Below are 24,605 nucleotides of genomic sequence, written 5' to 3'. Positions count from 1 at the left end.
CTCTCTCCCTATTTATTTCAGAACTCCCTTCCCTTCCCCATTTCTGATGAAGGGTCTCGGCCTGAAACGTCAGCCTTCCTGCTCCTGTGATGCTGCTTGGCCTGCTGTGTTCATCCAGCCGTACACCTTGTTATCTCGGATTTTCCAGCATCTGCAGTTCCTGCTATCTCCAGAGTGTGAGCTGAGTGGGAGAGGATGAAAAGTGGGCTATGAGATGTCTACATGCAGTGACACTGGCTGCAGAGAAAGAAGCTGATTGGCAAGTAGGGTTGTTGAATATTTCTAGTCCTAAAGTAAAAATAAAGTCATCAGTTTGTACTTGGTTCTTCAGTGTAAATCAGCCAAATTCATGTCTTCCTTTTAGCGCAGCATTTGGAACAAAGTAAGTGAATTAATAGCACAAATGCAGGTCAATAGGTAATTCTAGCCATTACGGAGACATGGTTACAAGGAGATCCAAGCTGGGAACTAAATATTCAGGAGAATGTAACTTTTCAAGAGGACAAGAAAGAAAAGATGAAGTAGCAATGGTGGTATGGATAAAAGTAAGTTCGTAAGAAATGATCATTGATTGGAAGATATAAAATCCATGAGTGGAGATTTGAAAAAAAGGCAAGAAGACATTGGAGTAGTTTCAAGGTCCCTCAAAAGTAGCTGTACAATAGGACAGAAATTAGGAGATCATGAAGACAGGTAACAAAGGCTGTACATTAACTGTGGGTGACTTTATTCTCCATGTTAATTGGGAAAATCAAATTTGCAAAGGTAGCCATGAGGAATTCAGTCTATTTGGGACAGTTTCATGGAACAATATATTGTGGATCCAGCTGGGGATCAGGGTATTTTGGATCTGGTGATGTGAAATGAAGCAGGTTTAATAAATGTGAGTAGAAGATCCCCTCCAAAATAGTGACCATAGCGTGCTAAATTTAGTCTTCAGTTATTCAGCTTAAATAAAGGCTATTGCAAGAGAATGAGGGCAGAGCTGGCTGGAGTGGACTGAGAATAGAGTTTAGCAGCCAAAATGGTTGAGGAGCAATGGCATATGTTCAAGAAAATAATTCGTGGCTCAGGGTGCAGTCAGTGAGGAAGAAGGATTCTAGGATAGGAATAATCCAACAATGGTTAACCGAGTAATTTAAGGATTGCATGAAATTCAAAGAAAAAAACATTGTGCCAAATATTAGTGGCAAGCCAGAGAATTGGAAAGTTTTTAAAGCAACAAAAAGCCACCAAAAAATACAGTGGGAGAAGGCAAACTTTGAAACGAAACTTGTGGTCTATCTTGATATTACTTGCAAGAGCTTCATTAAATGAAGAAAAAGGAAGAGAGAAGTCAAAGTGAACATAAGCCCAATTCTCTGAGACGTCTATGAAATAATGGAGAACCAGGAAATGACAGAGGAGTAGGATAATACTCTACAGCAGCCTCTGCAGTAGAAGCATTTGAAAACCATTAAATAATCCTAAAGAGGAGGAGAAAGAAATACAAACTATATCGTTGGATAGAGTGTAAGGGGAACTGATGGGGTTAAAGACTGATAAGTCCTCTGGACCTAATGGGATGAAATCCTGGGAAATTAAAGGCATTAACTACAGAGATGATGTGTGCACAAGTCGTAATATTCCAAGAAACCTCTTCTGTTGAAGTCCCAGAAGACTGGCAGTTTTCCCAAGTAAAACCTTCCTTTATAAAAGGAAGGAGACAAAAAACAGCTAACTGAACGCCTGTTATTGGGAAAATGTTAGTGTTTAAGTGATGTAATAAAGCAGTTTTAAACAGATAATATTATCAAGCAGAGTCTGCTCGGCTTTGTGAAAGAGAAATCATGCCTGATTAAATTTGACAATTCTTTTGAAGTGGTAACTAGCAGGAAGATAAAGTGACTTGCGTTTTCAGAAGGCATTTGATAAGGTACCACATATGGACGCTTAAGTAGCCCAAGGTATTGGAGGTAGCATGTTTGCAGGGAGAGAGAATTGGCTAATTAATAGAAAGGAATTGGGATAAAAGGTGCCTTTTTAAGGTGGCAACCTGTAGCTCATGGAACACTGCAGAGATCCGTGCTGGGACCACAATTATTTACAAAGTGAATGTACTATAGCTAGTTTGAGGATGACTGAAAAATAGGTGGGTAGGCAAGTTGTGAGGATGACAGTTTGCAAAGGGATATGGACTGGTAAAGCAAGTAAATAAAAACTTGGTAACTGGAACAGCATGTGGGGAAATGAGAGTTTAAGCACTTTGGCAGGAAGGAAAGAGGAACTGAGCATCATTTTAAAGGCAGAAAAACTGCAAAAAACTAGAGATAAGGGATTTGGGAGTCCTTGCTCATAATGCACAAAAAGCAAGCATCCGAGTTCAGGTAATATGGAAAGCAGATGGAATGTTGGCTGTTATTTGAAAGGGAATGGAGTTTCAAAGGAGGGAGGTTTTGCTAAAACTAAGCATGGCACTAGTTAGACTACAGCTGGAATGTTGTGAACACTTTCGGGTTTCTCAACTAAAGAGCAATATGCGAGCATTGGAGGCAGTCCAGAGAAGGTTCTGCAGGTTGATGCTGGGTATGGATGGATGAATTCATGGGGGGAGATTGAGTAGATTGACCTGTACTGGGGTGGCATAGTGCTTAGCACTGCTGCCTCACAGCTCTGGGGACCTAGGCTCGATTTCAGCCTTGGATGACTGTGTGGCGTTCACACATTCTCCCCTTTGTCTGTGTGGGTTTCTGCCAAGTGCTGTGGTTTCCTTCCACAGTCCAAAGATGTGCAGGTCAGGTGGATTAGCCGTGCTAACTTGCTCCGTAGTATCCAGGCTAAGTGAGTTAGCCATGTTAGTGATAGGGTGGGGGTAGGGGGAAGGTCTGGGTGGGACGTGCTTCAGAAAATCGGTGTATCCGTGATGGGCCAAATGGCTCCTGTGTGTACTGGGGATTCTATGATTGTACTCATTAGAATTTAGAAGTGTGAGGCATGACATTATTGAAATATACAAGATTCTTAAGGTACTAGACAGGTAGATATTGGAGATGTTGTTTCCCCTTGTGGGAGAGTCCAAGATCGGAGAGCATAACCTCAGAACAAAGGGTTACACATTTAAGACACATGAGAAGCTATTTCTTCTGAAGGTAGTGAATCTGTGGAATTCATTGCAAAGGGCTGCTGCGCCTGGGTCATTTAAGTATATTAAAGACTTAAGTAGAGAGTTTTGATTAGAAAGGGACTCAAGGGTCACGGGGGGAAAATGCAGCAAAATGGAATTGAGTGTTATCAGATCAGCCATAATCTCATCGAATGACCGAGGAGACCTGATAGGCTAAGTAGCCTATTTCTGCTTCTGTGTCTTATTGATGACCTGATTGGGACATTGACTCCACTTTCCTACCTCTCTTCCCTCCCCTCATCGAATAAACCAATCAATCAATTAATTAAACTGTTTTGGACTTGAATATATTCAAAGACCCAACTTCTATTGATCACTGCAGAAGAGAATTCCAAGGATTAATGATCCTCAGAAGAAATTCCTCGCTTTAACTCGAAATGGAGACCCTTTGTTTTTAAACTGTGTCCCCTTGTATACATTCCCCATTAAGGACAAAATCCTTGCAGTATAAATCTTGTCAAGTCTCCAAATCTTAGGGTTTAATGAGATCATCATTCATTCTTCTAAATTCAGGTGCAGCCCAACCTGTTCAATCCTATGCCTAAAACAGCTATCCCAGTAATTGACCTATTAAATGTTTTCTTGTAAAAATCCTTTTAAGCCAGAATATTTCCTCTGTAGTTTTGATGCTGTTCTTGTAAAATCCATCCATCCATTTCCTATGAAAAGAAATGTTACCAAGTACATCAGGCTTTGAAGCATGGAAGAGAAGTTGAATGAAATTAATGTGTACTCAAACAATATGAGCCTGTAGTGTTTAATTCTCAAATCAGATCATTAAGTAGGATGGTTCCTTTCCTGTCCCCACAGGCTTCCTCTTAACTCCTGCTTCATGTTGATTCAGGTAAGAAATTATTTAATTACACCATTGGAATCATACAGTGAATGGTACAGGACATTTGGAGCCCATTTTTGCCATCTGGAGTATCCCTCCAGAAGAAATCTGGTCAGTCTTATTTCCTTGTACTTCCTCATTTAAGCCACCAGGGAAGAGTAGGCTTGATGGGCCAAATACGTGTTCTTTCTATGTCTAATGTTTCTTTTGTTTTTCTCTGGTCCATGAAGAATTGTAAACGCTCCTCCCAGGGACCATTGTAGTAGATCTTCTCTGTAACCCCTCAAATACGAAAGTTGATCTCTCTCTCTGCGCCTGCACCAATAGCACTGTATTCTGCACTCTGTTCTGCTACCCTGATGCACTTTGTAATGTATGATCTTCCTGTACAGCATGCAAAACAGCACTTTTCACTATCTCAGTACACATGCCAACAATAAATCAAATGCCAGAGCGTGGTGCCCAGAATTGAACACAATGCTTAAGCCTTTTTGAAAAAGCTCATTAGTAATTGAGTGCCATCAGATTTTGTAATATAGAATGCACTGTTGTTTGAGACATGGATGTAACTTCCAGTGCACTGAGAATGAATAATTCCTTATTGAGTTCTTTGAGAAGATGACCAAACGGGTGGATGAGGGTAAAGCGGTTGATGTGGTGTATGTGGATTTCAGTAAAGCGTTTGATAAGGTTCCCCATGGTAGGCTATTGCAGAAAATACGGAGGCATGGGATTGAGGGTGATTTAACGGTTTGGATCAGAAATTGGCTAGCTGTAAGAAGACAGAGGGTGGTGGTTGATGGGAAATGTTCATCCTGGAGTTCAGTTACTAGTGGTGTACCTCAAGGATCTGTTTTGGGGCCACTGCTGTTTGTCATTTTTATAAATGACCTGGATGAGGGCGTAGAAGGATGGGTTAGTAAATTTGCGGATGACACCAAAGTCGGTGGAGTTGTGGATAGTGCGGAAGGATGTTGCAGGTTATAGAGGGACATAGATAAGCTGCAGAGCTGGGCTGAGAGGTGGCAAATGGAGTTTAATGCGGAAAAGTGTGAGGTGTTTCACTTTGGAAGGAGTAACAGGAATACAGAGTACTGGGCTAATGGTAAGATTCTTGGTAGTGTGGATGAGCAGAAAGATCTCTGTGTCCATGTGCATAGATCACTGAAAGTTGCCACCCAGGTTGATAGGGTTGTTAAGAAGGCGTACAGTATGTTAGGTTTTATTGGTAGAGGGATTGAGTTTCGGAGCCATGAGGTCATGTTGCAGCTGTACAAAACTCTGGTGCGGCCGCATTTGGAGTATTGCGTACAGTTCTGGTCACCGCATTATAGGAAGGATGTGGAAGCGTTGGAAAGGGTGCAGAGGAGATTTACCAGGATGTTGCCTAGTATGGAGGGAAGGTCTTATGAGGAAAGGCTGAGGGACTTGAGACTGTTTTTGTTAGAGAGAAGAAGCTTAAGAGGTGACTTGATAGAGACATACAAGATGATCAGAGGATTAGATAGGGTGGACAGTGGGAGCCTTTTTCCTCGGATGGTGATGGCTAGCACGAGGGGACATAGCTTTAAATTGAAGGGTGATAGATATAGGACAGATGTCAGAGGTAGGTTCTTTACTCAGAGAGTAGTAAGGGCGTGGAATGCCCTGCCTGCAAAAATAGTAGACTCGCCCACTTTAAGGGCATTTAAATGGTCATTGGATAAACATATGGATGATAATGGAATAGTTTAGGTTAGATGGGCTTCAGATTGGTTTCACAGGTCGGCGCAACATCGAGGGCCGAAGGGCCTGTACTGCGCTGTAATGTTCTCTGTTCTATGTTCTAATTTTACTGTGACTTGCACCTTTCCCTTTACACACAATTCACCTAACATGCCTTTTTAAGGTCTTACGACCCTCAAATGCTAGAATGAATACTGCACAAACTTCAAAGTGAATACATCTGTGTTACTGACGTGGATGTCATGCGTGGCCCATAAATCTTGGGTGCCTGGATCTTACATTTTCCTATGGTTTGTTTCAACATTACTTAATGGTCTTGTACTAATTGTATGCAACCAGCAATACAGAGGCATCTGAGGAACCAAGTAATTTTTAAAACGAGGAAATCTCTTGTAGAAAAATACAGGAATGTAACTTAAACTGTAAAATTGTGTACATTATTTAGCATTATGAAGATTTTTGAGGAGAAGGAATAGGCACTGAAATTTTTCTTTACTTTTTTTCCTTGTCAGCAACAATTTTCATTTTCATTGCCAATCTAGGATGTTTTGATGAGCATAACCTGATGAGGGATCAGTTTGGTCATCTCTATCTAACTTGTGTGCAATTAGTCCTAAAATTTTTGTACTTGCATGACTCATGCAGACTTAGAAGTCCGTCAGTTTGAATGATGGGTGCTCATCTGTCACTGCAGCTGAGTAACTCGAAGTCCATCTATTCCCACTGTTAAGTACTGCTGCTTGCGAACCTGCTTTGACTGATATTTGCTGGCACTAAGAGGAATTGGGCTCAACTGCTCTGAGAACCAACAGCATAAACTAAGTTTCTAAATTTCTCCTATAACAGCAGCAAAGAAATCTGCCCCTCATTGCGTTTAGGTTCTAATGCACCAACTGTATTCGGTTTTTTTTGTCACACCTGCATATGTATTGAAGATTCAGAATAAATTTCTATGTGGAGATAAGTATCTGTAATGAATCTAATTATTGTCATTGCCCTTTTCATGATTCCTGCCTGATTGGATGTTGCATTTATGATGAGAAAGCTCCTGCAAGGCATGTAGTTTTAATTAATCAGATCTGTTTTGTAGATTTCTCCATCATCTTTTGTCCTTCAGAATAAGTGTATTTGGAATTAACGTCTTTCACCTATTTACAGATGAAGTATGAAGCGTTCCATCACAAACTGTGCTTGGAGAGTTCATGTTAGAAATTGTTAACTTATGGGCAAGACTTGCATGACAAATGTTCTTTGCGCTGTTCCCAAGGCACTGGCTCACTGGCTTTGCTGGTTTTTAAATAACCTGTGTTGCCCACGGTTTCATCCTTTTCCCTATCAATCTCCTAGATGCAGTATCCTTTGAAAAATCCCAATCAGTGGAGCAGAAAAATGTCAGTTCAATTTATATTCATGAGCTTACATTAGTTAAAATGGAAAGTCACCAAATGTGCATAATACTGCTAAACACAGAAGAGGACAGTTTTTTGAAACAATATACCCTGAGTAGGGCGTCAGGTGTCTTCCTACTTGTGAAACAAGCAAAAATGAGCAATAAGTTTGAGATGCTCGAAAGAAGAGTCCATTGCAATTTCTTTGTGAATACGAACTGCCTGATATGCATCATTGTTGAGGACTTTTGAAATGGCAATGCTGTGAGCTAATTTTCTACAATATATGGTAACCAGAGCAGCAACATACTGCCAAGTGGAATGTAAAATCTATAAGGGGGTAGTAGGAACAGCAGATGCTGGAGAATCTGAGATGTACAAGGTGCAGAGCTGGATGAACACAGCAGGCCAAGCAGCATCAGAGGAGCAGGAAGGCTGACGTTTCGGGCCTAGACCCTTCTTCAGAAATGGGGGAGGGGAAGGGGGTTCTGAAATAAATAGGGAGAGAGGGGGAGGCGGATAGAAGATGGATAGAGGAGAAGATGGGTGGAGAGGAGACAGACAGACAGGTCAAAGAGGCGGGGATGGAGCCAGTAAAGGTGAGTGTAGGTGGGGATTTAGGGAGGAGATAGGTCAGTCCAGGGAGGACAGACAGGTCAAGGGGGCAGGATGAGGTTAGTAGGTAGGAGGTGGGAGGTGAGAGGAGGGGATAGGTGGGAGGAAGCACAGGTTAGGGAGGCGGGGACAAGCTGGGCTGGTTTTGGGATGCGGTAGGGGGAGGGGAGATTTTGAAGCTTGTGAAGTCCACATTGATACCATTGGGCTGCAGGGTTCCCAAGCGGAATGTGAGTTGCTGTTCCTGCAACCTTCGGGTAGCATCGTTGTTGCAGGAGGCCCAGGATGTAGAGGAGGCCGCAATGGGAACAGCAGATGCAGTATACCACATTAGCAGATGTGCAGGTGAACATCTGCTTCATGTGGAAAGTCTTCTTGGGGCCTGGGATGGGGGTGAGGGGGTAGGTGTAGCACTTCCTGCGGTTCCATAGACACTGAGGATGCACCTACCGTCGGCGCTGCTGCCGCCTCCTACCCCGTTCTGCCGACGCAACTCCGCCCACAGCTGACACCGACGTCGCTCCGCCCACCGCCTCCACAGCAAGCCCAGAACCAGATCATCCCCAATGGACTACATTCCACATTCAGGCCTTCCCAATTTGGCCCCAACCGTGACAATGTCTACATTCAGAGCATTGAGATCCTTCAGAAGCGTTTCTCCCTGCGACTCCTGAAACACACTTGCAGCGATGCGCTGGCATCTCTTGGCACTACAATCAAGCTTACCCCAGCTCAGAGCTTCCCTCTCCCAGACCTGCAAAGGACCTCTCCTGTTTTTTATTCTTCGTAGGATCCACAACCTGAACACTCAATTCTACTCAGCTTTATTGGACACACAAAACCGTAAGTACAGTAAAATTACTGGTGCCTACCACCCAAAATGGGCTTCCTTCACCTCCCAAATCCCCAACCCTACTCGGGACCTTCCCCACAACGTGCCCGCCGCCATTGGCCATGTGGCCACTGTCAAAGCAACCACGGATGACTTCACATCCTCCGCCGCCGGGTACACCACTTCCGGGACAGCAAACGCCATCGACGCCGTTGCTGATGCCCCCGCCTCCATTTCCGAGGCCAACACCATAGACATCGAGGACGCGCCTACTGTCACCGCTGCTGCCACCTCCTGCGGCACTCCGCCCACCGCCGACGCAACTCCGCCCACAGCCGACGTTGCTCCGCCCACCGCCTCCACAGCCAGCTCCAAAACAGAATCCCCCTCATCCTCACGTACCACCTCACCAACCTCCAGATCCAACGCATCATCCTCCGACGCTTCTGCCATCTGCAATCCGACCCCACCACCAAAGACATTTTTCCCTCCCCACCCTTTATCTGCTTTCCGGAGGGACCACTCTCTCCGTGACTCCCTTGTCCGCTACACGCTACCCTCCAGCCCCACCACACCCGGCACTTTTCCCTGCAACTGCAGGAAGTGCTACACCTGCCCCCACCACCCCCATCCCAGGCCCCAAGAAGACTTTCCACATCAAGCAGATGTTCACCTGCACATCTGCTAATGTGGTATACTGCATCCGCTGTTCCCGTTGTGGCCCCCTCAACATTGGGGAAACCAAGCGAAGGCATTGGGACCGCTTTGCAGAACACCTACGCTAGGTTCGCACTAAATAACTGCACCTCCCAGTCGCAAACCATTTCAACTCCCCCTCCCATTCCTCAGACGACATGTCCATCCTGGGCCTCCTGCAGTGCCACAACGATGCTACCCGAAGGCTGCAGGAACAGCAACTCCTATTCCGCTTGGGAACCCTGCAGCCCCATGGTATCAATGTGGCTTTCACAAGCTTCAAACTCTCCCCTCCCGCTACCGCATCCCAAAACCAGCCCAGCTCGTCCCCGCCTCCCTAACCTGTCCTTCCTCCCACCTATCCCCCCTCCCACCTCAAGCCCTACCCCCATCTCCTACCTACTAGCCTCATCCCGCCCCCTTGACCTGTCCATCCTCCCTGGACTGACCTCTCTCCTCCCTACCTCCCCACCTACACTCACCTTTACTGGCTCCAACCCCGCCTCTTTGACCTGTCTGTCTCCTCTCCACCTATCTTCTCCTTTATCAATCTTCTATCTGCCTCCCCCTGTCTCCCTATTTATTTCAGAATCCCATTCCCCTCCCCCATTTCTGGAGAAGGGTCTCGATCCGAAACCTCAGCCTTCCTGCTCCTCTGATGCTGCTTGGCCTGCTGTGTTCATTCAGCTCTACACCTTGTTATCTCAGATTCTCCAGCATCGGCAGTTCCTACTAGCTCAGGTAGTTACTTTGGAGCATCCTGGATTTTTGCATTCCTAATACTAATTGAGCCCTATATGCATTTATTTTTGACAAAGTGGGGATTCATCCTCAAGGCCAAATCTTCAGGTCTTTGTAAATTTTAAGTTCAAGTTCCAGGTAGGTTTGTCAGCTAAGATGGAACAACATGAGCACAGTGCCCCATTTTTTCTAATCTCTGGAATGTTGCCATATTCCAATGTGTGGAGGCTATTCATCCACTTGAACATCTGCTTAGCCTCTTCTTTCTTCTGCTTCCACATCTTCATCAAAATGGATGTCAGAAAATTGTACAAACCTTCCACCTAATCAGCAGGCTCGAGAAATTGTTTATCTTCAAGTATGAAAGTTTGTGCAGGGGAAGTAACACTATTTAGGAAAAAGTAAATTAACTTTTTAAATGGAATACTTTCAATGTTGGAAATCAGAAAGGCTGTATATAGGTTTGGAAGGGGCCAGGATATTTTGGTTGTGGAAAATACTGTCAATTTTCAAGGTTTATTGTCCCATTATTTAACTATTTTTAATGCTATCTTACAATCATGTGACAGCAGTTAAATTAGGATAATGCAAAATTGTCTATTTTTTAACTATTGTAAAGTTTTCTTTTGGTTCTCCAGTTGTTGTGGAGATGGTTTTGAATTGTTGTGTAAAGGTGTTTATTGTCCGTTTTTAATGCTGGTTCTTCATCTTGTATATTAAGAGTCTGCACTATCTACATATTCAAGACAAATTTAAACTAAACATGGCAATGCTGTATAAGAATTTTCAAGCTTAAAATCACTGTGACACTCTAAACAAGTCTTAAAGTAAAAGGAGCTGTAATAACTCACGCTATCCACATGGTCATTCAGGAAGCAGGTCTGGCAGCATCTGGAGACCAAACAGTTAACATTTCAGATCCAGTGACCCTTATTCAGAACCTGTTCTTTGTATATGTGAGCCTTGGACAATTTTATACTTATTTATTAAAAGATAATTATTTTGTCATGGTGATCTGAAGAAGGTTTTCTTAACACTTTTTTTACTTCTGTTTCGTGTTAAATTAGGTTCAGCTTTGTCTTCATTTATGAAGGTGCTGAGCCTTGTAGGTTCTTGCAGGCTGCTGTTTGTTTTATTAAAAAAAACACATGTTCAATTTCCTGTGAATTTACTTTGAGTTTTGGGAGACCTTTTCGCCACTGATGGAATCTTACCCTTGCCTAATGGCCAGTTGTGCACGTCCCAGCAGAATACCTTCCTGAGGTTCCCTTTCCGTTCTCCTAGATCTCTTCTACCCAGTGAAAAGGTTGAAGTGATAATATGCTGCCACACCACTGCTACTCTAAAACTGACAACAAACAGTAGAACATCATTTGGAACATGAGTAATGTGCACGTTTACTCTCCCATTTCACTTTCGGTGCAAAAAACGTCGTCTTCAATATTGGCTGAGATTGATTTCCTGAATAAGAGCATACTTTTCTGATGGGGAATGACAAGAGGAGTGTTAGTGTTTTAAGGGAGAGCTACCGTTTTGAGGCTTGAAAATTGTCATGATGAAATCTGACAGAAGGGGGGGCGGTGGGGGTTGCTGGGACAAGACCTATCAGTAAGGGAAGTGGGTAGAGTTCCTCAGCAGTCATTGCTACCTTTGGAGTTCACAAACCCAAAATTTTAGGTTATGATGCTACTTGAGGTCCCAACTCTCACTTTTGGGATCCCTGTTTTAAACCAGTTCATTTTGAAGTATGACACATGTAGCTAAATGAACATATGGGAAACATAGTCTTCAGAGGAATGTTCTTTGAGTCTTTTAGTAGTACTAGATTGTTCATATAATCTTGTGAAGTTTGCTGCTGAAAAGAAACATAGGCAACTGCCATGTTTTTCGCGAGTGCATTTATTTTGAATTTCCACGTAATAGTTACCTGTAGGGCTTTCCAAAGTAGTGCAGATCGAGAATCGGTGTAGGGAAAGCATTTGAGCTTGGCTGTACACAGTCAACCAGCAGTGTTTTTAAAAATTAGCACTTAACTGTCATAGTGCATTATACACTGAGCATTTCAACATTACATCTATAATCTAAAATGTCTTACAATTGATGCATGGATACATTTGCATTTTATATGTGAATATCTTGTGCCTTATATTTTAAGTCAAATGTCATCCTCAATTAGCTAAGAAGATTTTATGGGGGATTTGTACCCTTAAGTACTGTCATTAAGATCAGATTTCATTGCCCGGCAAGCAGTTGTTGGAAATGATGCCAGAAGGTAAGGTTTTTTTTTGCAGGATATTGAACTGTGATCATCACAGATGATTCCAATTTTGTTATTAGTAAAAGGGGAAGGTGTGCTTTTCGTCTGTGTTCCCTTGATAGACAAATGTCATTTAGATTATGAAACTGGTTCATATAAAGGTCGTACTCTTGGTAATGTAGCTTTCAAGGAAACTGTCCCAAAGATTTCAGCCATTTCTCAGCAGCCACATTGCCATTGAAGAATTGGGAGATGGCTGGATCATCTTTTCTTCTTCAAGTGATAATTGGCCAGTATTTATAAGCTGGCAAGTGGCAGATAAAATTCATTGAATATGTCTAAATATTACCCATACACTGCTGTTGGCTATTGTGAGCTACTTAATTCTTAAAGAATTTGTTATTTAGATGGAGCAGCAACGCATCAACCTTTCATCCTGTTCTGAGCCTCCTGATGCATCGACTTCCAAATTATTGTAGTAACAAGGTTAGCACGAGAAATACCTGTGATAGTGTCCTTAGATTATTGTTATCCATCAACCATGTCCTTTCTCCCTCTCTTTTGTGGGGGTGGGTGGGGAAGAAAAATTTCCAAATCTAACTGTGAATCCAATCACTGGAAGATTTTTCAGTTGGCCACGATTGACCTGCATTTTGCTGGTTCTGGCTGACAGAAATAATGTAATAAACTTTCTCGAGAACAGAAGTGATACTGGTATAAAAGAACCTTGGGCACTGTTGAGATAGTTGGCCCATCAGCAGATGACCCAGAAATATTGATTTCTTCAGAAGAGTGGAATCAATCTCAATTTCTGTGGTGAGGATAAATCTAATATTCCCATTGTGCATCTTGACTACAGTCACTGAATTCAACAGGGGAAAAAATAGCAGCTTTGAAGTTAACACTTGTTCCATGAGCTTGACCTGCAAAGAGGCATTGAGTGCTCGCATGTTGATTAAAGTTGAGAGTTTTTCTCCATGACTCTGCTTTCACCAACCGAAGATTGTGTGATTTTGTACAAACATTTGAAAAAGGAGTTGACTTTAATTGCTGTCTGCGTTACTGTGTTAATGATTTCTTTGCCTCTTTCTGTGGGAAGCAGATTTGAAAATTACATGTATAACGAAGCATATTCAGCAACAAATCCACTTTCTACTTAGGAATACTCAACGTCCATCAGATTTGTCAGTTTCAAGCAAGAAAAACAGGAACAGCTTTTGTGTTTTCGTCCACTTACATTTTTTGTACCTGTCATTTTTCAAGCTTGAAAAAGATACTTTCACCTTCACTATTTAAATTAAAACTAACTGCCTGTGCGTTGTTGGAGCTGGTTGAACCACTGTGACAGTGCAATGACTTTAAAAGTTGTATTTTGTCCTTTCTTTTTAGATGAAGGAGCTTAATACAGAGGTACCAAGTGTTCCAAACCAATAAAGTAGACAGCTTGAGACCTGGGTTTTTTAAAAGTTGGAACAATAGAAGCAGCATGAAGGGGTGGAGTCAAGCTCCCACAGAACCAGGATGTTTAACTTTCAGTAACTGTTGGGGTTTAGAAGCTGCTATACATCTCTCCTTACTGCAGCAAAATGCTTAAGTTGTCTCCCTCCCCCGGGCCTGCATCCCTCCCCTCTCCCTCTCTCTCCCTTCTGGGACATTTTTCACTGAAGCAAAGGAAGTTGTGAGGCAACTTTATAGAAGTTTATAAAATAATAAGAGATATAGATAGAGTTAGTGATAGTTGTCTTTTCCCGAGGATGGAGGTTTTTAAAAAAAAAAAAAAAAAATGAAGGGCAGATTTTTTTTTTAGAAGGTGGTTTGCGTGTGGAATGAACTTCCTGAGGAAGTGGTGGATGTGGGCACAGTTACAACTTTGAAAAGACACTTGGGATAAGTACATGAATAGCGAAGATTTGGAGGGATATGGGTTAGGAGCAGGCAGGCAGGTTTAGTTTAGATTGGGATTATGTTTGACGTGGACAGGTTGGACTGAAGGGTCTGTTTCCATGGTGTATGACTCCACTCTAGATGAGTTGATGAGGGGAAGTTCACTTTTGTCACAGTCTTGTCGGATGTCTTTTGTGGAGAGCTCATTGAATGGTTTGCATGGATGCAAACCTGATTAGAGGAATTCAGTTTGGAGTTGAGGAAAGATGGGCGACATGTTCAAGAACTTGGAAGTGGAAAGAGGTTGGTGATCAGACAGTAGTTTGCATGGATGGTGGGGCAAAGTTTATTTTTGAGAGAAATAATGGCAGAATTAAGAGGGAGGGATAACACTTGACTGTTTACGGTACTGGCTTATATGGGGGCATTGAATTATTGAGGGAATGTAAGGGAGTCTCCTGGACAAAACAATCTGTTAACAGGAGAATTCCTTTGCGGATGAAAGCAAATAATTTGTTTTTATGGATCCAACTGTTCACGCTGCAGAGCAGAGTTTGATACAGCTGTGCTGTGAGCATAAGTGAATTAGGAAAACCTCCCTTATTTTACTAAATGTAGTATTTTATTGATTTAATAGACTTTGCATTGTTATTGAAAGTTTAAAATGCAGAACTGCTAATCTTAAATTTATCTTTGACAACCCTAAATTTCAGATAATTATTTGGGAACATACCTGTAGCACAGTGTCCTTGACAATGACCCCAAAAATCCGCAGTGTGAAATTTCATTTCCAGCAAGCGATTCTTGTGTACTTTATAGTGGTGGATTTTATTCTTAAAATATTGATGACATGAGGTCAGAGAATGATGGCGAGCCTCTAATAACCATGCTTAATCTGTGGAATAGTGAATCTAAGCGTAGTCAAGAAATCTGAAATTTCAGCAGTTCATATTTGCCACCAGTAATCTTGTGTAATATAAAACACATTGTATGGAAGCATGCATTTGGTTGCATGTGAGTTATTTAGCTGAGCAGCAGCAATTATCAGGGTACTCTGTAATCAAGACGTGAAACCAACTGTTTTGTGGTCTAGCAGAATGCTAGGGCAGTTAATTAAGCTATTGAAGCTGTGGCCATGTTGGAGATTTTGGTTAAAAGTTCATGCTCAGGACTGCTGTTGAAAATTAATTGGAAAATCCATGTGCAGAAGTAAATTTAAACTCATCGTGGAATGATGTGCATGTAAAACTAATTCATTCAGTTAGTTTGTTTTATGCTTGAGAACCTGTGTTGGCATTAAAATAAAAGTATAGTTTTTAAGGAGCCATACCACCATATCTGTGAAAAAATTTACAAAGCAACCGTTTATTAATGCCTCCTGTACTAGTAACTCTGATCAGATTTTGAAGTTTTGGCCCATATCCCTCAATCTTTCCTAACTATATACCTGTCCAAACATCTCTCAAATGTTGTAACTGTACTGTATCTACCTCTTCCTCTGGCAGCTTGTTCTATATATGCACCACCTTCTGTGTGGAAAAAGTTGCCCTGAGGTGCCCTTTAAATCTTTCCCATCTGACCTTTAAACCTATGCTTCTGGTTTTGAACTCCCCTAATTGCCTTGTTCTTTCTAATCTGTCCAGCCCCTTCCTTCTAACTGTGCTTAAAAGACTGGCTTCATATTGCAAACTGTCACCTGTGCATTGTCCTTTGTTGTCTTCAGCATTGTGACAGCTAATTTGATGGGTTTTTTCTCCTTGTTTAGAGACTACTTTGGACTATCTTGTCATTTTTGTCAGTGACAGACATTCTCGTACTAATCACAAGTGTAAATAATCAGGCTGGTGAACTATAAAATAAGTAGCTGTGGATACTGTGAATCTGAAACAAAAAAAATTGCTGGAGAAACTCAGCAGGTCTGGCAGACTCTGGAGAGAAAGCAGACTCAACATTCCAGATTCAGTGACTCTTCTTCAGAACTAGTTGAACCATATTTTCTTCAGCCAATTCCTTCCTGCTGGGGATGATAGAAATTGAGAAATAATAGGCTTCATCTTATTCCACTCTAACACTAATGACCTACCACTGGAACAGTATTATTGGGCTAGCTCATCCGTTTCACACCAGTTTTACATTAGGGAATGTGACTTGAGGATTTTTTTTTCTGTATCCACGTTCGGAGTTAACAATAACAGTTGCTGCTCTGATTCAGCTGTGGAAGTAATATGTTAATCTCCAGTTTGCATTTCTGTTGTGGTGCTGGTATTTTCTTTCAGCCTTATTCCATTCATCTTCCATGTACTGTCTTTTTACACCAATTGAATACAACTCCTGGTCTTCCTGTTCAATAACCACCCAAGTTCAATTTAAAAATCTATCATGCGAGCATTCAAGATTTTCCAGACTCCTGAAGTAGTTTTGGATTTACTACAGCCTCAGTCTAGTATTTGGCAGCAATCAATCTTCCAGTGACCAATTTTACTGATCTTGCAGATCTGGATATAATTTGCCACAGATGTTTGCTAAGAATATACACACTTTATTGGTTAGAAGTTCCCTTAGCAATGGTAGCATCTGAATTTCTGACCAAATCTGTAATTTTGGCTGCTATGGCTTAGTTGCTAGTGAAATCTGATGAATCACCAATGCCAATCTAGAAAAAGAACTCCCTTCCAATCTGCAACTCCCATTCGGCCATTTCCTTGGCTGTGGTCTCTATTTAACCTATTGAGTTTGCTTTCAAATCCATTTTAGAGACATATTTTTAGAATTTATGCTGTGGCACCTAATAAGTTAATCATTAAACCTCTTGAGACTCTCAAGACCCAGTGTCACCTGCTCAAATTCCAAAATTCCAATGTAAATGCTATTAAAATATACATAAAGTACACATGTTACACTATCTAGGGTCATGATTTTATTTACTTTCAGACAGAATTGTAACCTTGCACCATAATTACAACAGTCCTCTACGGCAAGGTTAGATTTCTCATTGTCCCAAATATGCCTTCAGCAATCTTTTTTTCAATTTTTGTACCATACTGAGTCACAGTGCCCTGAACTAATACATTGTGGTCTTGGAACAATCTTTCAAACCTCCTTCAAGATTATCTTAAGGGGTTGCAAAATTTTGTCACAATGGGAGTTGTTCAGTCCTTTCCAAATGTAAAGAATAATTCTATCTCGACCTCATTGTCATATTTCTGTTGTTTATTCCACTGAGGACAGCAAAATGTGAATCTGTATTGAACTAAAGTATTACATTTCCCCATCAAAGAGGGAAATAGAATCAAATGTTCACAACTTGAAAAATACTACACTGTTGAGTGGTGCCTAAAAGTATCAAGGCTGTAGTTTATTTGAAGTGTTCTAAAGAAAGTAAGTTTCTAATGTTCTTGGTTGCAGTCACTGGTGTGAAAAGCCAATTTATTGTGACAGTGTTCACGGCATTTTTATTTGGCGGGGGGGAGGGTGGCGCGAGTCCATAGAATCATGCACCTTGTGTTTCTTTATTTCCCATAAAAAGTGTATTGTTACTTGTTAATCTTTTTGTTATTTGCAACAAAAATGTTGTTGACTGGTTCACATAAAGAGAAATTATTGCAGTATTTAATCAATGATGCCCACTGAATTGGGGTTGCCTTTTCTGTAAGCACTCTTGTCCTCTTCAAAACCCTTTTTTGAAAAGAAGCTTCCTCTTGAAGCTCCTCCCAGCCTTCAAAAATTGCGTTGATTTCTATTCCCCTTTCTCTCTGTCATTTAATAGAAAATGAAGATGAACTTTTGGACATTTCAGTGTCCTGCACAAACCATTATTTACCCAGTTATTAATGCAAATAACTTAGATATTTGCAGTTTTTTTAATAATAGCAAATGTGACTATGTTCACTCATTTGGGGATAGGAAATTGAAGATGGTTACCAATGTATTTTGCATCCAGTTTTTGCTAAATAGTTGAGGGCTTACTGTCATTATTAGCTACTACTGATATTTAATAATCTGGTTTGAAGATATTTCCCTGTCCATTTATGAATTATGTTCTCTAATACAGTTACAGTAACAATTTTTAGATATTGCCTCAATGGGTCTATTTTATGAAAACGTGCTATTAAAGTTCTAAATTCACTTTTTTTCTTTTTTCAAATGCTCTTGAAAAATTAACTCTGAACATAATACTGCTGTGGCAGTACACTACGAGGAGCAGTGCAACCAAGGCAACTTTAATACTAAAGCTGAACATGGAGGCTAACATATGTCTTATCTAAATTATAGGGTCAGCATTTGGTCAACATAACATAAATAACGACCTCTTTGTGCAAGCACAGGTCCAACCATAAGATTGACTTGTGGAAACGGAGCGAGTATGAAGTACTATGGAGCGACTACTCGAGCCATTAGCGTAAGAGTAATTCAGCATGGAAACAGGCCCTTCAGTTCAAACTGGTCCATGGTGCCCACTCAGTTGGATCCAATTGCCTGCATTTGGGTCATATCCCTCTAAACAATTCCCATTCATTTACCTATCCAAATTTTTTAAAATGTTGCTGTTGTACCTGCCTCAGCCACTTTCTCTGGCAGCCCATTCCATACACATACCATTCAGGTGAGGCGATGGTCTAATGGTATTATCGCTGAACTGTTAATCCGGAGACCCAGATAATGTTCTGGGGACCTGGGTTCAAATCATGCTAGGGCAGATGTGGAATTTGAATTCAATAAATACCTGGGATTAAGAATCTAATGATGACTGTGAGTCCATTGTCAATTGTTGAAAACACCCATTTGCCTTACCACTGTCCTTTCGGGAAGGAAACTGCCATCCTTACCTGGTCTGACTTACATATGACTCCAGACCCATAGCAATGTGGTTGACTCTTAACTGCCCTCTGGGCAATTAGGGATGGGCAATAAATGCTGCCTGGCCAGTGACGCCCTCCTCCTGTGAAAGAATAAAGTTCTCTGTGTGAATATGTTGCCTCTTGGGTCCTTCTTAAATCTTTCCCTCTCATCTTAAACCTATACACTCTAGTTTTCAATTCCCTATCCCTGGGAAAAAACTATATGCATTTAGCCTATCTATGCCCCTCGTGATTTGAAACACCTCAGTAAGGTCACCCCTCATTCCCCTATGTTTCAGGGATTAAAGTCCTATCCTGGCTAACTTCTCCCTCTAACTCAGGCCAACTAGTCCTGGCAACATCCTCGTAAATCATCTTTGCACGCTTTCCAGTTTAACTACGTCTTTGCTATAAAAGGATAACCAAAAACTGTACCCAATACTCCAAATGTGGCCTCACCAACCACGTTGGTGATAATATGTGCAGTTTGGCTGAGTTTGAACAGATGTGCAATGCAGAAAATAACAAACTGCTGTGAAATGATGAGTACCTGCAAAATATTGAGTATAATGGTTAATGATAATCTTATATTTAGATTTGGCAAGAATTGATATGTAGACTGTTGACAATCACAAGTGGTCTTCAAAATGTTTTGAAATCTACAGATTATAATTCAGCATAACTCATCAAAAATATATTGAATGACAATTTGAACTCTGTTTACTGAGACCCTCTCAGTATTTTGACTGCTGATTTTTGATGTCTTATTTATTATCCTTTGTAAGTAGGATTTCCATGGCATTATTTACCTGTATCCTTTTCTATTTGTTCTTGATGAGGAAGGCCAGCATTTGATGCCCTGGGAATTACCCTTGGAAGGCGATGCTGAGTTACCTTTTAACTGTTGTACTTCATCTGATATAGGCACACTTGTGCTATTTTAGATGGGACTATATGGTGTGAAGGTTACTACCTTGAGACTTGGAGAGAGATTTCTGATGTTCGTTGCTTTCCAGTTGTACCCTAAATGTAACAGATTTGCTGTCTACTGCAACAGAGTTAAATTTACTGATACTGGTTGCAATGAACAGATGCTTACTCTTTTTCCCTTCTAAAACCCCTTGTTTTAGTTATAAAACATCTCAAGGTCTGTGGTATTATATCAAAAAAGAACAGAGGGTTCTCCGTATCCCCCAAAATCTGGACAGTATTTATTTCTTAATCTGCTTTAGGCGATGTTGGCTATCTGACTATTGTTTCATTGCGCATGGGCCAATTGGCAGCAATTTTTTAAAAAAAATAACTAATCACCGCAGATCTTTTGAGAAATGTGGAAACCATAATGGGTGTTAAATAAGTACAAGTCTATTATAAGAACAGTACTTTGATTGCAAAAGTCAGTTAGATCTAAACAAGCTGCATATGGTCATCGCCAATTGACTATTACAGCCAACAAATGATGGTACTGAATTTGTTGACAGATTGTCTGTCTAAATAATCTGAACGTTGAACAGTTTCATTTAATTTTATTACTGCAAGCTCATGAAAATATCAATACTGTATACATTTGTTTGGCGTTAGTACTTCTGCAAGTGAAAAATGGCAGCTATTTTATACTAAGGTTGATGTATCGGGACAACTTAATTGACAGAAATATACGTTAAATGACTGGAATTATGGGGCACATGAGTGATGCTACCTTTACCCAGTTTCATCTGTGCTGCCTGTACAATCAACTACATTGTGGGAAAGAGATGCTGGAAGATAATTTTCCCTGCTAAAACTTGAGTCACAGTTCTAGTCTTATCCTGAAGATTAAGTGCGTTTCCTGCAACCACCATATCAATTACCCTCAGGATTGTACATACTTCAATAAGATCACTGCAGATTGTATATGGCCTTACTGAGGCCCTTTCCAACTGTAACATCACTATTCTACTTTTATAGATATTCCATTCCTCTTTCCAACAATGAAAACCTTCTGTATGCTTCACTAATCACTTGTACCTACTTACTACTGTGGTGATTCATGTATTAGTGCATCCAGATCCCTCGGTACCTCCAAGTTCTGTCTGCTTTGCTGTTCTTCCTGACAAAATGAACATTTTCACAAGATCCCATATTGCAGTTCATCTGCCATTTTCTTGCCCACTCACTTAACTTGCCTTTATTCGGACTGCTTATGTCTGCCTCTTAACTTTGTTGCCTGTCTATCTTTGCTAAATTTATAGATGACACAATCATTCTCATCCAAGTTATTGAATTGGATTATAAATAATTGAAAAAGTGAGTATGGCACATCTCAATGTATGAAAGATTTTAAGTGCTGAGAGCGTGAAGCAGAAAATCATAGAATGATTATGTCAGTAAAGGAGACTCTGACCTATTAGCTGGTCCAACTTGTCTCCTTCTCCCCATTGCCCTGTCAGTTGTTTGACTCCATAATTATCCAATTCCTTCTTGAAACTGTTAATCTGCTTCTACCATGTTCTATTCCTGAAAGCCAGTTGAAGAAATAAAAGAACTAATTTTTATTCAGTCTTAATTATTTACAAAGTGAGATATTACAGCCTGGGATTCTAGACTACTAGTCCAGTGACATTAGCATTACACCACTGCCTTTTGATTATAGAAGACAGTTGACTTTTTTCAGACTTTTTAAGATTGTAAGTGGGTGATCTTAATTACTGAGGCAAATTAAAATCAACTACATTAGAAAAGTTGTTTCTGAGATGAGAATAGTCATCAATGGTAATATTAATGTATATTTGCAATAGTGAGACCTTTTTTGAAATTGGGTAAAAGTAGCATTACACTGGTGTCCCATAATTCCAATAATTTAAATCAGAGCTATGAATTGCAACTGTATGTCAAGTATCCAGTTTTAAATTGAGTATTTTTGCATGTCATGGGTATAAATGTTGATTTGAAATAGAATCTATGCACTCAGTGTAATCCGTGTATTGTCATGGAATAATAAAAGTAACTGATTTAAAACGTTGGAAGAAATTGGTGGAAGGGAGAGTCAGGTGTCAGTTATGACTAGTGCAGTTGTATGATGAGCTTAAATGTATTTCGATGCACTTAATTTATTTTTCATTTTCTTTTTACATAGTACAGTCTAGGAATGAATTTGTTATGAATATTGTTTTAAAGCTGCCTTATATATAGTAATCATATGTTTGAATCATTCCCATAGAATCCAAGAAGGATCTTGGCATACAAGAGCCAGGAATGATCTGGAGAGTGACTGGTGGACTTTACAGTATCACAAAGGGAGCGGTAGGTGCAACACTTGGAGGTGTGGCTTGGGTTGGAAGCAAAAGTCTGGAGCTGACCAAAACAGCTGTGACCACTGTGCCAGTGGCAGGTGCCGGCTTGGTGAAGGGAAGTGTGTCAGCAGTGACCGGTGGAGTCAGCGCTGTAGGCTCAGCAGTTGCCAGCAAGGTTCCTTTTACACCCAAAAAAAAGGACAAATCTGATTGACTGACTAAGTTTTTAGGGTACGTGTTCCTTTAAAAAAAAAACATCATGACTTAAGTATACCTGGGCATGCTTAGATACTTGTACATGCTTGGTATTTTTTTAAAGGGGCAACCAAGTGAGTTTTGTGTTTCTGGAAAACTTTGCTCCCTGCCTGACCTCATCACCAGTGCAATTCTCATGTCATATCTTTTCACTGTATGCTGTAAATGACAAACTGAGCCATTGGTTCCATGCTACAGTCACCATTGATAAAGTATAGCATTGTTTCTGGGCTTCTGACATAAACATTGACAGCATCAAAATTGACAGTAATCACACCATGCATAAAGAACATGCCCAGTGATGATTCTTTCAACTGAAATGTACAGAATTTTTTTTAGAGAGGGCAATGAAACATTTGTTGCCATCAAAAGAAAAAATGATTTCTCCTCTCTGCCACCAGTGTATATATGTATTGGTTCCTGCAGCATTTTATATGCTTGTTTTGTTCCTGTTGATGATAATGGGGCTAATTTTTAGTATTCTGACTTTTTTGCTTTTTATCAGTTTTAAGCAGGACACGATCGGGCGAATGTTGCTTCAAATGTATCAGTGGCAGATAAGTTTGAATATTGTATTGGGTAAAGTTAGTATCCAGTCTTTAAAAGTATTTCCTACTTGCAGCAAGTTAGCTTTTTGCTTGTTTGTACTATTTTACATGCCTAACTAGCTCAGCACTGGGAGCAACATGCAACACTATAATGCTTTGGCATAGGTTACATGTTGGCATAGCCTTATTCTTCACTATAGTTTGACTACTGTACCTTGCTATAAATGACTGGCTCAGCAGGTTATTAGAATAAAATGTTGACTATGACCCCATTTGTGATTTGTGCTGTTTCCTTTCTGTTGTGCTTCACATTTGCCTTTGTCACTTTTTTTCTGTACACCTGATATTTCTGTAATGTTTATGTATTAAGACTGAAACAGAAAATTGATTGCTGTTGACCAAAATGCAAAATATTTAGTTTTTGTCTATAATAGAACTATTTTTGCAAATGTGACACCTGAAAGCAATGAATTAGACTGTAAGTCTGTATTTTAATGGAAATAAAGTTTGAAAATCGCCAACTTGTATTCAGCTTCATATAATTTGTGCATTTCAATAATTCCTAAGTATCAGTATACTTGTGTTGGAAAAATCATTGTTGCAGTTTATTTTCCTTTGAACATGGGTATAGGTTGCATTTTAAATGCAGTCACTAACCAAGGCAGAATTTGTATAAGGTAGTAAGGGAAATGAAGATGTTAATTCTGAAATATTACTTTAAATGAAAATGCAATAGGAGTACACAGGAACGTTAGTTCACAGAGCAAAATCTGAACCAAAAGCATGAAATCATTCAAACTGACATATTTACAGAATAATCTTCCAGAAAGAACAATGGTGAAAACCCTGAAATCTCTTAACAATCAGCTGCTGAACTGATGGGAATTTAGGATCTCTCTGGGAGGATGAATTATGTTGCAAAAAGTATTGAGATTAATTGTTTAATTGTGTTGTGAAAATAATCTAGCTCCAAGAAGTGGGTCTAGCCAGTATTTCCAGAGAATGTGCTGCCTTCAGCAGGACTACTGCTGGCAGAGGGTGATGTCCTTTCTGGTCACTAACAAGTGGACCACGTCCACATACTTTTTCACTTAGCTTGTATATCTTCCCTCATTATTTGAAGGCGTTTGAAAAATTGAAGCTTCAAATCACTTTAAACCCATAAATTGTGCCGTTTTACATGTCATGCAGGTTTTCATCTTGCTGCAGGGTTAGATTCACCGTTCAAATCAGCAATAGAATGATTATGGTCCTCAAATATCCTAAAAGTTCAGCATTGCAAGCTGTGACTTTAAATCCAGTACGTCTGGTTATTGGTATCCTGGCATCAAAATAATATGAAAGCTGCCTAACTTTTAAAATAAATCTCAGTTGGTTCACTAGACATCCAGGAAAGGGTCCTAGTTAACCTGACCTAATCTGGCTGATACTCAACTCTATTGCTATAGTACAGTGTTAATTCTCAATAGTGTACCACTATGAAGTAGCACAGTAAATCACTATTTCATTGTAGAGTTCACAAGTCTTTTCTACTGCAAGAAGGTGGACCCACCAGT

At 40.4% G+C, this 24,605-nt stretch overlaps 1 protein-coding gene across 2 annotated transcripts in view; it reads left to right on the top strand.

The window, feature by feature from the left end:
• LOC109928544 (transmembrane protein 263-like) overlaps nt 1–23,570 on the top strand; it is a 203,840-nt gene extending 180,270 nt beyond the window's left edge. Inside the window, exons 1-2 of one of the 2 annotated variants that reach the window (XM_048606921.1) lie at nt 3,983–4,007; nt 22,174–23,570. In XM_048606921.1, coding sequence (XP_048462878.1) covers nt 22,209–22,460 — 252 coding nt within the window. In that variant the 5' untranslated portion in view covers nt 3,983–4,007; nt 22,174–22,208 and the 3' untranslated portion in view covers nt 22,461–23,570. Of the gene's footprint in view, nt 1–3,982; nt 4,008–22,173 lie in introns of those variants that run through there. The other variant, XM_048606920.1, reaches the window with a different exon arrangement.
• Nucleotides 23,571–24,605: the final 1,035 nt, after the last annotated feature.

The sequence above is a fragment of the Rhincodon typus genome, chromosome 17 (assembly GCF_021869965.1).
Source record: "Rhincodon typus isolate 14 chromosome 17, sRhiTyp1.1, whole genome shotgun sequence".
In the NCBI taxonomy this organism is placed as follows: Eukaryota; Metazoa; Chordata; class Chondrichthyes; order Orectolobiformes; family Rhincodontidae; genus Rhincodon; species Rhincodon typus.
This window is presented reverse-complemented; position numbering and strand designations above follow the sequence as displayed.